Source organism: Rousettus aegyptiacus, unplaced genomic scaffold (genome assembly GCF_014176215.1).
Source record: "Rousettus aegyptiacus isolate mRouAeg1 unplaced genomic scaffold, mRouAeg1.p scaffold_m13_p_6, whole genome shotgun sequence".
Lineage (NCBI taxonomy): Eukaryota > Metazoa > Chordata > Mammalia > Chiroptera > Pteropodidae > Rousettus > Rousettus aegyptiacus.
The window spans coordinates 86,376,313-86,390,376 of NW_023416309.1; the positions used below are offsets into that span (position 1 = coordinate 86,376,313).

General features: G+C 47.1%; 2 protein-coding genes across 9 annotated transcripts in view; one reads left to right on the plus strand and one right to left on the minus strand.

The window, feature by feature from the left end:
• Nucleotides 1-1,593, plus strand: part of MYO19 (myosin XIX) — a 28,354-nt gene extending 26,761 nt beyond the window's left edge. For all 8 annotated transcript variants that reach the window (XM_016143356.2, XM_016143351.2, XM_016143352.2 and 5 more), the window contains one exon: nt 826-1,593. In XM_016143356.2, coding sequence (XP_015998842.2) covers nt 826-954 — 129 coding nt within the window. In that variant the 3' untranslated portion in view covers nt 955-1,593. The remainder of the gene's footprint in view (nt 1-825) is intronic.
• Nucleotides 1,471-6,370, minus strand: ZNHIT3 (zinc finger HIT-type containing 3). Its single transcript, XM_016143362.2, has 5 exons — nt 6,220-6,370; nt 6,060-6,091; nt 4,132-4,218; nt 3,028-3,111; nt 1,471-2,000 (listed from the first exon to the last, which is right to left on the minus strand). The coding sequence occupies exons 1-5, from the start codon at nt 6,303-6,305 to the stop codon at nt 1,819-1,821; spliced, it is 471 nt and encodes a 156-aa protein (XP_015998848.1). The 5' UTR covers nt 6,306-6,370; the 3' UTR covers nt 1,471-1,818.
• Between the last annotated feature and the right edge of the window lie 7,694 nt (nt 6,371-14,064).

Below are 14,064 nucleotides of genomic sequence, written 5' to 3' on the forward strand. Positions count from 1 at the left end.
CCAGGAGCCCACAGTAGGAAGACTGAAGTTGGGATAAGAACCATCCTAACCCCACTGGGGAACCAGAAGCCTGAGCTTCCTGGCTGCAGGTTTGGACTGCTTCCACCATTACAACTAGGAATTTTCCAGAGCCCTTTCTAAATGTTCTAGCATTTCCTTTTCAGTCCCACTTTCAAAAAATCTAAGTTGTGATGACAGCTTATTCCCTCTAATGGCGTTGGATTTGACCTCATATGTTTTTCCTAAAATTGTTGTGTGGTTTATCTCCTTTTCTAGCTGAGGATATGATAAGCAGGTAAGTCTATGGCCCAAGTACTGTTTTTAGTATTTATGAGCAGCCAGGGAAAAAGCCAGCATGTAAACTAGCCTAATACTCAAGGATCAAGCGACACTGACAAGGCAGAAGGAAAGAAACACTGAATTTCCATACCGATTACTATAGGCCACAATCTGGGTAAAATCTCCCATGACAACATACAGGCTAGCCAGAGTATAAACAGAAATGTAATTCTTTGATCTCCCAGCTTTAAGAAGTCGTAGGACTGTGACAAGCAATATTCCTAGCAGAGGAAAGCTCCCTCCTAGTGTTTCCTCATCTGTCTCATACTGAGTGGATGTGAAATTTTATATTTTAATACCGCTTTGGGCTTTGCCACTGTTTTAGAATGATAAAAATACATTAATTCAATCCTGCTACTGCCATGGCTCTCACGCCAGTAGTTGCCCACACCTCCCTGCATTCCTAGCATTTGCCCTATGAAGTATCTTTAGGCGCTGGCTCTCCTGGGAGCCGGGGTTAAGCTGCATCTCTCTTTCTACCCCTAGGGCTCGATAAAGTTTCACTGCAGAAAGTCTCCACTACGCTATGCTGACATCTGCCCTGAACCTTCGTCCTACAGTGTTACTGGCTTTAATCAGATTCTGCTGGAAAGACACAGGCTGGGCCACATATGATCTCACCTTCTTTCCTTACCTTGGCTGGATGATCCGTGCTGCCTTTGTTTCAACAAGGCCTTTTTCTGCCAGCTGCCTTGCCAAAGACATTTAATCAACACAGAGCTGCCAAACTACTCCCACAGCGACTCCAAGCACGTGTGAGAGTGATGGCTGCCTGCAAGCCAGAGCTGCAGCAGCAAATCTACTAGTGGGCCTGGGGCTCCGTGCTCCAGCTCAAGCACTGACAGGTGTCAGGGTTAGTAGTTATCAAACCAGGATTAAGAAACATCAGGGCCACCGAGAAGTTCACATTTTAACAACTCCAATCAAACAGGTTGTTGTCCATCACTACAGTGGGGCAACCCCCACCCCATTTCCCCAGAGAAACCAGCTTTAAATTTTTGGCTGGGGGAAACTTTGCATCTAGTTCCTTGAAAAAGGACCAAAACCTCAGTTATTTAATGTTGATTTATTTAATTTCAAGCAATTAGATTATGAACCAAGGATGATGAACAATGCAACATACAACAGAACCACTGTATCTTGATTTTATTTAGCAACAATGCACAAGTTTTAATTCACATGAGTGTGAAACTTGATAAATTATATTTATATCTTAACTGTACCAAAAATAAAAACTGCCATTTGAATGTCAAATTCTTTCTCCATAAAGGTTTTGTCACTTTGAGTACCCCATCTGTCTTACACCTGAGCCCACAGCAATGGAGGTGATGACTTGCATGACCTACCCTACATCAGCTGCTCTGCATCCTGGAAATCACTGCCCTTACTTAGGGCCCCACACTAGTTGGTCTCCAGATAAAAGGAACAGGCAGGTTCTGAGAGTCAAACATGTTTGAGCAAGCAGCACAATAATCCATCTTAAAAATCCTCATTCTGGGATGGTTCCACGATCCTTAAACAGCAGTCAGCAAACTCCACAAACAAGGGCTCCTGCATGCAGGCTCTCATAAGGTTGGCCTTATTGTCCCCCTGATCGAGGCTGACCATCAACTGTCTAAGATGTGGGTTGAGCAGTAAGCTTCTTAATGCCGCAGATTCCCCTTAAAAAGTAACGAGGAAAGAAAGCCATGCATTTATATGGGAAGAGGTGATGGCAGAAAGCTAAATGTTTCAAATGTAATAAGAAGAATGCTACATCCCCATAACCTTTAAACCCACAACCCCCAATGCTTCACATAAATGAGAACAGCGTATCAAATGATTTCCAAATTAAATGGTATCACACATTCTTGTTCTTGGTATCCTTGTAAATATTTTAACTGCCATTTCAACAGCATTAGCTCATTGGCATGTTTTCTTTATAGATGTAAAGATTCTCGGTGGCGAGGACAGTTACTCTGATGCTTAAGCAAGTACTTGATCCAGCACAGAGCAGGATCAGTAGCAGTCAACTGACACATCTGTATGGTGCTTTCCAGTTAACAGAAATGTTCACTCTTATCCCCAGCTCAGCTTCAACCTCAGTCTATGGGACTGGGTGCAAAGTACCATCTGTCATGCTGACTCTGAAATAGGAATGAAAGTAACAGCCACCTTTAGGAACTACCCTGGCCCATTAATTATATAGGTAACAGAACTGTTATCAGGACTAAGCAGTCCTACACAAATGCTTGACTTTATTAACACCTACATCCCTCTAAAAAAAACAAAAACAAAAACAAATCCAGGGACTATCCAGTCTGCATTAATGGCTGGACTGTAAACTGAATACTAAGAACATGGGAATATAGGTCCCTCCCCTACAGATGGGTGTGAAGAGACAAATTACCATAAAATCTGGTGAGTGGTACATTACAAGGCACCAAGGGAAAATGAAAAAGTGTCTAATTCTGAGAGTCAAAAGGTCAAAAGTTTAACTGAGGAAAGGAAACTTGAACCAAATCTTGAAGGAGGAGCAGAATTTTGCCAATCCACAAAGGCAGCCTGATTCCAGGCTGAGAGCTGTAGAAGCCTTGTGTTGTTCATAGAACCATGTGGCTGGAGGAAGGGCATGCTTTAAAATCACATTCTATACAATAGAATAGATGTTTCTCAATGGTTGACAAAACAAGCACAGCACAAACTTACCTAAATTCTTTAAATTCTGCAAAGAAACTCTATCCTCTTCCTCGTCACTATTGAGAAAATCAGCTATAGAGTCATCGTCATCATCTGAAGAATATATAACACAATCAACTTCTTATGGCTTAAGAAAGCTCAGGTGGCAGATTTTAACTACTCCAATGGATATACTGAGCATACATGTGACAGTCATGGGTATGCAAGTAGGTAGTACAGACAAAACAAAAATAACTTTCTCTAAAATTCATGACTATACTCACATTCCTCTTTTAGGGAAGGAAAGTGAAAGAGAAAAATGGGTGACTTTAACAAATGCATCCTAGTGTTCACACACTTATGCGTTTTTCTGTGGCCACTGGGCTTAGAGACTGATTTTTCCAATTCTTATCACCCTACGTCCCGTCACCATGGTTCCAGCCTTCTGATGGGTCAATAAACTTAGATGTGTTCTATAAAAACCCACTAATGTGAATCCCATGCTTTCGAAATGGAAATTGCTGGTATTGTCTGAACCCACACAGAAGTCTCTCAAAGGGCTAAAATGGGTCATCACCTTGCTGTTAACGTTCAAGACCACTGTGGTGGCACCAGGAAGGCCTGCTTTCAGAACCTAGCACGGTGTACAAAACCAGGAGGTACTAAAGGCTGGCTGGCTGGATGGGATGACAGCCGACTACCACTGTGAGCAGTGAAGAGCCCCCAGCAGCAGCAAGGTGCCCTAGGCCAAAGGCAGCCTCCTGCCTGGGCCCAGCTCAGGTGAACTGACAGGCCCTGGCCAGGCCCATGGAGGGAGGCCTGAAGCTGTGACTGCAGAAGGCTCCCACCAGCAGGGTCCACCCCTCACCCCCAAATTTCACCGATGGCCTTTCTCCCCTCTGCCTCCTGCCCCTATTTTTCTTGTCCTGAATGATGCCTTCCGGCTTCTCTACAATATCACCTGTGACATGTGCTCCCCACTCCTGGTACTCAGGGCCAAGGATGCTGCTGCTCCCTTATGAAGCCATGGTTCTTGACTCCCTGCCCCAGCCCGAGTCTCCTCTTTCCTTTCAACTTATTCTATTGGAAACCCCTTTCTAGGTCTGTTTGTTTGTCTGAAGTCAACCAACCCACCTTTGTTTTCCATAGGCTTTATAGTTTTTGCAGCAACCGCTGATCTTATTTTTTTCTCAACAGGACGAGTTTCAAGATTGCATTGCTCTGAAAGAAACACAAAATCTCAGGTGCACACCACCTCCGTTTCAGTGACAAGGCTGCACCTCCTCACCAAGCCAGCAACTAGGTGGGAGCATGCACATGGAATAAGGGATATAGGTGGAGATAGATACAGAGGAAGTGAGAGATCAAATCAAAGAGCAATTTAACAAAAACAAGCAACCCTGAGCCTGGCAGAAGGCCTCATGGCACCTAAGACCTGTCCCGATCCTTCTTTGCCCTGCCTAATCTCACAGGGCTTTCATTATGATTAAGTGGTACACTGCCTTCAATTAGCATCAAACTATTTTCCCAGCATTTGCATACCAAGTTTGCATGTATCACGTGCCACTGGGAATACAAAGATGAAAATCATCAGGCCCACCTCGGAGGGTTTTAGTCTTATGGATGACAGCTAGAGAGATGGTAAGATGCAATAGGTCTGCTGATCTAAGTCACCTGAGAGGGCCTGGAGACAAACCCAAGAGGAGTCTTAGAGGGCAAAGTGCTGCCAAGTGAAAGACGGACCATTCCTGGTAGAGAGAAAGGTCTATGGCTGGGCTGGACCCTTAAAATAGGGTCAGGTCCAAGATGTGATGAGCAACTGCCAGCTACTTGATTGGCAGGGCATGCCTGGCAGGTGGCTAGGGCACAAGTAGAGAAAGTAGGAACAAAAGAATGCCACACACAGGAGGTTCACTTTTCTTCCCAAGACAGGTATAGGTCAGCAAGGGTGCTATTGTGTTCCAGGTGGAAAGGTCTTTAATGGTGTTAAGAGTCACACACTGCCAGGATATTAGAATCAATACCAATTACCAGAAGTACTGCCAACCCCTCCTCAGCACCTTAACATCAAAAACATTGTGACATGGAACAATACATTGTGACATTGTATCTCCCTAGAGAGAGCAATATCCAGGTTAAGAACCACTGACCTTTGCTAGACAAGAGCTTTCAAGTGAATTTCTCAAATTTACATTTCAGACAATTCACCTGGCAGCATCAGGGCCACACAGCTAAAAGCTCCTGATTGCCTTACAAGTTCTTAGAGGGGCCTCCCAAGGCTGCAGGGAGAAAGAGAAGCGTTCTGCACCCAGCTCCTCAACCCTATTTCCAGCAAAACAGTTCTATTTCTTTCCTGTCTATTTTCAGCTGAAAGGCTTCTTCTGAATTGCTCTAGAACTATTAGGGGAAAAAGTGTGTGCAAGGGTTGGGGGATGGTGGAGTAGTAAACCAGTACTGGAGAGGATGAAACCGGAGGCAAACAACTAACGAGGAACTTTAACTTAACATAAGAGTCAACGGATAATGAGGTCTTGGAAGAGGGTCCCTGAGGGCTGCAAAGAGGCACGGATTGGAGAAAGAGTTAGAATGTACAACATGTACAACATGAACAGCCAAGAGCATCGCTCCTTTTTGTAAACAGATCGACTTCATTGTTTTGAACGAGACGTTATGTAAAAGAAAACTTTCTTGTTAGCAAGACATTATTTAAAAGAACGAAAATGCCCATTAACTTTAGCCATCTCCGGTTCTGCCAAATGGTGAGGAGCTGCGTCGGAATACTAAGACGAAAAAAGCTGGCAGACTTTTCTCGCGAAAGTAATAGACTATTTTTAAAAAAGAAAAAAGAATGGTACGCAAAAAGGCAGAGCAGAAGAAAGGTTCTTGTTTAAAATCCGGAAAGACATTCATTCATAGGCAGAGGTCCCCGACAGGATGGGGCGCGACACGGCCCAGAGGGAGCGCGGCCTGAAGGGTCCATGTCCCCGAGACTGCAGTGGGATATGGGGGCTGCCCTGCTCGAGGAGGAGGCCCAGGGCTGAGACGGGGACCTGGGGCCTTACCTTTGTGTTTCCGGAAGCAGGTGACGGAGCAGCTGAAACAACAGAGCCCAGAGGCCGCGTCAGCCCCGAAGGTCGCGCGGCCTCGCCCGCAGCCCCCGACCCCCGGCCCCCGCGCGGCCCAACATTCGCCCTCTCCTTCCCCCACGACCCCGGCGCTCACTAGGGCACGCGGCAGGCGGGGCAGCGGTACTTAGGCTTCTCCAAGCATATCACGCAGACCACAGTGCTACAACTGAGAGTCGCCATGGTCACCGCGGTCTGGCTCCCACTACCGACGAGCGCGTCTCTCGGAATCCGTCTCACGTGCACACTTTTTTTTCCGTTTCCTTAACCAGGACCAATCAGCGCGCAGTACTTACTGGCAGTCAAAAGCAATAGATTAATCCTGCTTATTATTCCAGGCCTGAGAAGAAGAAAGTCGATATACTCGATGTGCCTCTCGTAGCTGCATCTGAGGTTTTCTCTGATTAGGTCACGTCGTCGAAAAACTTGCCATGGAGTCCTGGCCCTATCCCTACGCGGCCGCGTGACTTGAAGCAAGTCATCGTCATTCTCCAGTTCCGTTGTCTCGAATATAAATGTTGTTTACCTTCTGGCTTGGACTTTCTGAATTTTTGACAGGCATTGGTTTCTCCTAACACATCTCATTTGCTTACCTCTAGCAAATGAGAAGTCCAAACACGGGTCAAACAAGAATCGGTATTTACAGAGTCTGTCTCTGCCCTCTGGGAGCTTTAATGCTTAGAGTGAAAGCAAGTGGGAGAGGTGAAAGGGAAGAGACTCAGTCTTGGGGTCAATGCTGGTGCTAGCCTGCACTTGCGTAATCCGGAGAGTGAGTGTCTCCTTAAATTTTGCACCCTAGGTTCCTCACTTGCTTCACCCTAGTCCCAGCCCTGGGTGGGACAGATTCGCCGGGGAAGAGATGAGTGATTTATCTGGCCCAAAGGTGGGGATCCTGGCCTAATGAGTCCAGATAGACGAACTGTGATGGGCCTTGAATACCACCTCAGATTTTAGGAATAAACAAAGTTATGTTTAATTGGGATCCCTGCACTTCTTCAAAGCCCTGAGCATTGCCCACCCTAACCAGGTCTCCCACCTCACATGATCTGTACCCTCCTAGGGCCATAAGTCACCCTCACTCTAAATGCCTCCCCCTCTGTGTTGGCCCATTAACCCTCAGGATCCCAATACTATAAGCGCCACCCGCTAGACTGTCATCATTTGTGGAGACGACTCTGCTACAACCAAGGCAGCCATTCAAGTCATAGCTGAAACCCCTCCTTGTAGAGATTGGTTACCCTCCTTGAGCTCCCTTATCTATTAGAGTGGATGTTTGGGTCTACTTTTCTGGGCTGTTGTAAGACAGAGAGGAAACTATGTATAAAGTGCTACAAATCGTTATTTACGTTATATCTCATTAAGTTTCTATAAATCTCCTGGAGCTCTAGTCCTAACCCCATGAGTGCAGGTCCCAGGTTTGAAGCCCTTCAAGGTCAGGGTCCTGGAGCTCTGGACTCTCTCAAAGGGTTCTGCCATTGGCCTCTGTGTGCCATGCTAGAGCTAAGCATAAACTGACTCAAGTCAGCCATTTCTCCTCTAGCTTTACCAGACTGTCTGGAGGACGCTGTCCAGTCGTCCTCAGTGCTGAAGCGTCACTGGCTCCTCCGGCCGCCTATTTGCCCTGGCATGCAGCTGTCACCGCCTCCAGCCTCCAACCAGAACCAAGGCTGAAATTTAAGATGCAGCCGCACTGACCCAAAAGTCTGCAGCATTCCTTGTATTCCTCGACAGTAGTGAGCACCGCTGGTTTGAACCAGAAGCATCCCAGAAGGTCCACACTTAGTAGGCCAGAGAAGGTCAGTGACTTGTCAACCACTCTTGAATCCAGTGCCCTGTCTAATACCGGTAGAAATTTTCTCATTAGAGATATCGCCAATGCCTACTCCAGACTTTTCTTATGACTTGTGTTTGGAAGCTGAGGCCATGGAGAGTCTCCAAAATTTTCAGGGGCTCAACCTCATCTCTCAAATCCAAACCACGTTGACTCACCTTACCTTCAGTTCCAGAGATGGTGACTCCAGCAAAAAGAAAAAAATCTTGGAATTCCTCTCATGCATATTGCACATACCGAAGATAGCTTTCCCTTTACTCTGGGAGCCCCCCAGCTGCCATGGACAGCCACACCTCTCCTGCTTCAATTTCCAGGAAAGGAGGTGGTTCGGCTCTGACGGCGATGAGGTTGGGGACTACCGAGAAGCCACAGAAGCCCAGTCCAACTCCTCTGGGCAATGGCTAGTTCAGAGAAGAAAGAAAAGTATGAGTCCAGGCCCAGCAACTAGATGTCCACACCGATGTGGCCACCCATGGCAGCACCCTGGCTTTCCCTGGACCCCCGCCATGCCCATCCTAGTGGCTATCTAAGGCTACCTTGTGCCTGCTCAGCGTCAGCCTGAGGCACAAGGCCAGTCCTACAGAGAGGCTAGATAACGATAGAGGAGGAATGGTTTTCGGAAGCTTCGCCTCCTGGCAGGCGCTGTCCAGCGCGTTCCAGGTGAGCGGAGCCTGGGGCCAACGCCAAAGCCTGGAAATGCGCGAGGACGCCCAGACCCGGCACCAAACACCGCCAGAGGGTGCTCCAGATTAAGTATGGCCCTGATGCAGCCTCGCTTGCAATCAACCTTGCACGGGAGACAAAGCTGTCTCTCCGCGCATGCATGCGTAAGTCCAGGCGTTGGCCTGCCCTGAGAACATCGCCAACTGCGGGAAAGAATGTCGAAAGCGCGATGAGGAAGCAGGCGACCGTCAGCCTCCATGAAAGTAAAGCCCACGCCAGCGAGGGCTCCAAATGCAACTGGCTATCCAGGGGCAGTTCCTTGGTGCCCGCTGCCCCATGCTTCTTGGCAGCCCCAGGAAGTGGAGATCCAGCCGGAAGCTGGCCACCCACGTTAGCCTGATGAAAGTTTAACCTAACTTCAGGAGCTTTGGGGTGAAGTAACTAGGGCATGAGCCACTGCTCTGCATATTCCCCCATGCCATGATGGGGCAGAAAGATCAATCTAATCAGCCCATATGGGTTACATGTTGCCGTATTAGAGGCTAGGGATTGATAAGGTTGGGCTCTCTGTGCTGCTTTGCTCATTCTCAGCTCCTATTTGCAGCTCTAACACCTGAATGTATTCCTCCCCGGGACATGGGGAACCCAGGGCCAGTACCAGGAGTAGTGTCTGTAATGGGGTTTAGGGTACCTACTGTCATGTTCCCATCTCTCTCCTCCATTTCCCCTCTGGTATTTCAGATGTTCGAGCGAATAAGGTTGCTAGTTGCAGTCAAATAAAGGAGGCTGAGGTTCTGGTGGAGTGAGCCAAGTAATTGGTTTCCAACTCTCTGAATGTTATTTTATAGTCCTGAAATGACACTCATTCCCCAATTCTAGACAATGACAGTCTGACCACCAGTTAGACTTCAAGGAGAACTTCCAAATAACAAAAGGGATAGAGAATAATTGCATTATCCACAGTCCCAGGAGTACCCAGAGAGCGTAAACAATAAAAGTCACCATTGTTTAATGAATACACTCACCCTACCGCCCAAAACTCCACACTTTTCTTTTCTCCCACCCTCTCCCGCTTGCACATCCACATAGATCTCTCACCTTACATTCCCTAGGACAGAGATCAAAGAAATCGGGACTATCCAATCAGATTCCCTAAGAATCCTCTAAGGGTCACATGTGGAGTGGTAGTGTAGCCAAGGCTTTGTACAACCCTCTTAACTCATCTCTACCTGCTACATGGCAAATCACATAGGAACTCTGCTCAGTGAGGAGCAGAGAAGAGGAACTGAGATCCCAAGTTTCCTTCTCCATCTTTTAAAACTAAAGACAAAATAAAGACCTTTTAGACCAACAGAAGCCATGAGAATACTTTACCAGCAGATGTACACAACAGGAAAGTTATTCGGGCAAAAGGAAAATTACACCAGATGGAAATCAAAATCACAATATAATACCACCACACACCTATTAGAATTAAAAACGCTGACGATACCAAGTGCTGGCAAGGAGGCTGATACATAAACTGGATGTTTGTGCCTCCCCTCCTGTTCCCCATCCATCTGTTGAAATACTAATCCCCAATGTGATAGTATTAGCAAGTGGAGATCTTTGGGAGGTGATTAAGTCAGGAGGGTGGAGCCCTCATGCATGGGATAAGTGCCCTGAGAAAAGAGACCCCAAGGGCATTCTCTTACTCTCTTTCCATCACTGAGGATTCAGTGAGAAGGCAATCATCTATGAACCAAGTAGCGGCTCTTACAAGACGCTGACTCTGCCGGCGCCTTGATCTTGGACTTCTCAGCCTCCAGGACTGTGAGAAATAAATGTCTGCTATTTAAGCCACTCATTCTATGGTATTTTTGTTATAGCAGCCCAAGTTAACTAAGACAGAAATTGGTACCAGGAGTGAGGTGCTACTGTAACAAATAGCTAAAAATGTGGGTGGGGCTTTGGAACTGGGTAATGGGGAGAGAACAGAAAAATTTTAAGATGCATGCTAGAAAAAGCCTACATTACCATAAACAGACCGTTAAAGGTGATTCTGGTGAGAGCTCAGAATAGGAGAATAATGGAGAAAGCTTCCATTGTCTTAGAGAACACATAAGTAATCCTGAACAGAAAGTTGGTAGAAATACATACAACAAAGTTATTCTGATAAGGTCTCAGCTGGAAATGGGGAATGCATTACTGAGAACTAGAGAAAAGATGTGGATAAAAAAGGACGTATGACAAGTTCAGTAACCAAAGTAACCTCAAAGGGTGATCTAATCATAAAATTCCTAACTAGACACTATTCTTCAAGGCAATAGAAGAATGACCCCAAAGCTATTCAGGGATCCTCAGGGCTGCCACTCCTACCTCAGGCCCAGAGTACAAGGGCCCTCGCGACACAACAGTTGCAAAGGGTTTGGCTGCCTCTCTGGTTCAGCAGGCCAGAATGCTCCCACCCATGTCTCTGGAGTGATCCCCCTACCCCGCCACACACACACACACACACACACACACACACACACGCACACGCACACACGCACACGCACAGAGCCACAGGCCCAGCGGAGTCACAGGGCCCAGGCAGAGAGCCACTGTCTTCTGAGCCAAGGGGATGATAGGCCTGGAAGGCAGACAATCAGCCTAGAAAGGACAGGAGAGATCACACTGCCCCAGTTTGTCTACAGGGAAGGGATATGAGCCAAAGAGGATTACTCACAAGCCTTAAAGTTTAATGTCTTCTACCCTGTTAAGCTTTGGACTGGGGACCCATAATCCCTTTTCTTATTTCTCCCTTTTGGGTGAGCATCAGCTCTGCCTTTGACTTGGCTTCTGCCAGTCTCAGGTTGATCTTATGCTTGCCCCTATATGAGCCCTGATTTTGATCTTTTCGATTCTTCCACATCCATCTCCACACCCACCCACATCCCTTACTCCATGTGCATGCTCCCACCTAGTTGCTGGCTTGGTGAGGAGGTGCAGCCTTGTCACTGAAACGAAGGTGGTGTGCACCTGAGATTTTGTGTTTCTTTCAGAGCAATGCAATCTTGAAACTCGTCCTGTTGAGAAAAAAATAAGACCAGCGGTTGCTGCAAAAACTATAAAGCCTATGGAAAACAAAGGTGGGTTGGTTGACTTCAGACAAACAAACAGACCTAGAAAGGGGTTTCCAATAGAATAAGTTGAAAGGAAAGAGGAGACTCGGGCTGGGGCAGGGAGTCAAGAACCATGGCTTCATAAGGGAGCAGCAGCGTCCTTGGCCCTGAGTACCAGGAGTGGGGAGCACATGTCACAGGTGATATTGTAGAGCAGCCGGAAGGCATCATTCAGGACAAGAAAAATAGGGGCAGGAGGCAGAGGGGAGAAAGGCCATCGGTGAAATTTGGGGGTGAGGGGTGGACCCTGCTGGTGGGAGCCTTCTGCAGTCACAGCTTCAGGCCTCCCTCCATGGGCCTGGCCAGGGTCTGTCAGTTCACCTGAGCTGGGCCCAGGCAGGAGGCTGCCTTTGGCCTAGGGCACCTTGCTGCCGCTGGGGGCTCTTCACTGCTCACAGTGGTAGTCGGCTGTCATCCCATCCGGCCAGCCAGCCTTTAGTACCTCCCGGGTGTCGTGCACCATGCATGCCATTATTGAATGAACTCAAACAAGAGACTGGAGGTTTTGCTGGAAATAAATGATGAAGATTTATTCAAGAGTCTTAGAGTTTGCAAAGTGTAAACACAGTTAAGCAAAAACCCAGAAGTGTTCTGAAGAAGGAAAAAAATTGAGTTCTTACAGTAAAAGCCACAGGCTTGAGAATAGTCAGTCCAGCATTCTTAGCACTCTTCCAGGACTGTTATCAGTCAGATATCGGGCAGACTAGATAATGGATGCCAGGTGGTTTGGAGGATGGGTGTATCCTGAGTCCTTCCACGGTAATCAGAGGGTTATCTGCAGGTGAATAATTCTAGGGCATTAACACAGGACTGAAAAGTTCAAAAATCTCCAGGCTAGTTAAGACAGGAAAAGGAATGGTTTCTTCATGCTTCAACCTTTGTGTCGATTTAGTAGCTTCCTTAAAGTGGCTCCATTGTTTATTTTCGTCATCTTCACTCTTTCCACACTTGGCTCTGAAAGCAGCCCCTCCCAGCGCCACCAAAGAGGTCTTGAACGTTGACAGAAAGGGAATGGCCCATTTCTGCCTTGTGAGAAACTTTCATGTGGATTCAGGCAGTACTAGCCCTTCCCGCCCCTGCCGAAGCACAGGGATTCACAGTAAAAGGCGTTTACAGAGCTCCTAGTTTCATCGGGGGGCTGGAGACTTGGAAGAGTGAGTGGGTCTCCAGAGTTCACCTCAGTTATGTCATCCACTGAGATTGGTAGTTAGTGGATTTGATGTTTTAGGGGGAGAGTGGTATTAATAGTGCTTAACACTTGCATAGCTCATTTAATCTTCGTGACTCTTCTGTTTTGGACATACTCCCAAGCTGATGTAGTTTGTAAAGGTGAGCATTATTTTCATTCTGCATGGAAACAGGATCAAAGGCAGTGCTTTGCCTGGGCCCTGGAGCGCTTACTGATAGCCTGAGGTTGGAGCTGGGCTGTAGTTTTTTAGTTTGAGAAATACAGTGAGGGGTATGGAAAATTTTGTAAACTATCTAGCACAAATTATACCATTACTTGACTGCTACCAGTCCTAAGACTGGATTACTTTTTACGGCATTCATATTTTTCAGGTATACTGTCCTCAGCTCAGAGAACTTGTATTTCTATAAAGCAACAAAATTCAGCCAAGTCTCCCTCCTTTGCGCTCCTTGCCTCCTCAGGCCGGATGGTCAGATATTCCCCACTCTGCCCTACACACCCAGCGACAGTGGCCGCCTCCAGGTGTGTTTCCGAGTTAATCAGGAACTAGTTGTTAATCATTTCAGCTTCACACAGACCAAGGAGAAAAATAAAGGTGTTATTAGTGCTATTGGCAACCCGCCCTTGCAGTAATGCCAGCATTACTGTAAAGGTTTGAATATACTATTGTAACCGGAGGGCGGCCGAGTCCGGGGCTCCAGCTGCCTGCTCTGCTCAGCCGACAGACGGACACAAGAATATTTGGAATGAGCGTGCATTGTCAGAGCACTGGTGATCTGAGAAGGCAGCAGGTGAACACCTTCGAAAATTGTCATAACATTCTCAGTCCGGCTTAGGGTATTTAAGGGAAAAATCCGGGCGTTATTGCAGGGGCTGCCTGACGGTTCCGGCAGGGTCTGTTCTGCTTCACAGAGCCTTCCCTTTGGCACCGTGGTCCTCGATGGCATCAGTAACAGGAACAAAGATGGGAGTAGTCTGGAAAGAATGCTAGACCATAAAGATTGTGATCAATAAGCATAGGGATATTAATCATAAGCTTTAGGGCAAGGGACATTCCAAGCTCTAAGTCAAGCTGCAGGGGACAATCTATTGTTAAGCAATAGAGTAAGGAAAGGT

What these genes read in the sequence shown, in the direction of transcription:
- ZNHIT3 (XM_016143362.2), bottom strand. Translation starts at nt 6,305, where the DNA reads ATGGCGACTCTCAGTTGTAGCACTGTGGTCTGCGTGATATGCTTGGAG. An exon ending in CCCGCCTGCCGCGTGCCCTA is followed by an intron (nt 6,092 to 6,219) that starts GTGAGCGCCGGG and finishes CTGTTGTTTCAG; the next exon opens with CTGCTCCGTCACCTGCTTCC. An exon ending in CTGCTTCCGGAAACACAAAG is followed by an intron (nt 4,219 to 6,059) that starts GTAAGGCCCCAG and finishes TGTTTCTTTCAG; the next exon opens with AGCAATGCAATCTTGAAACT.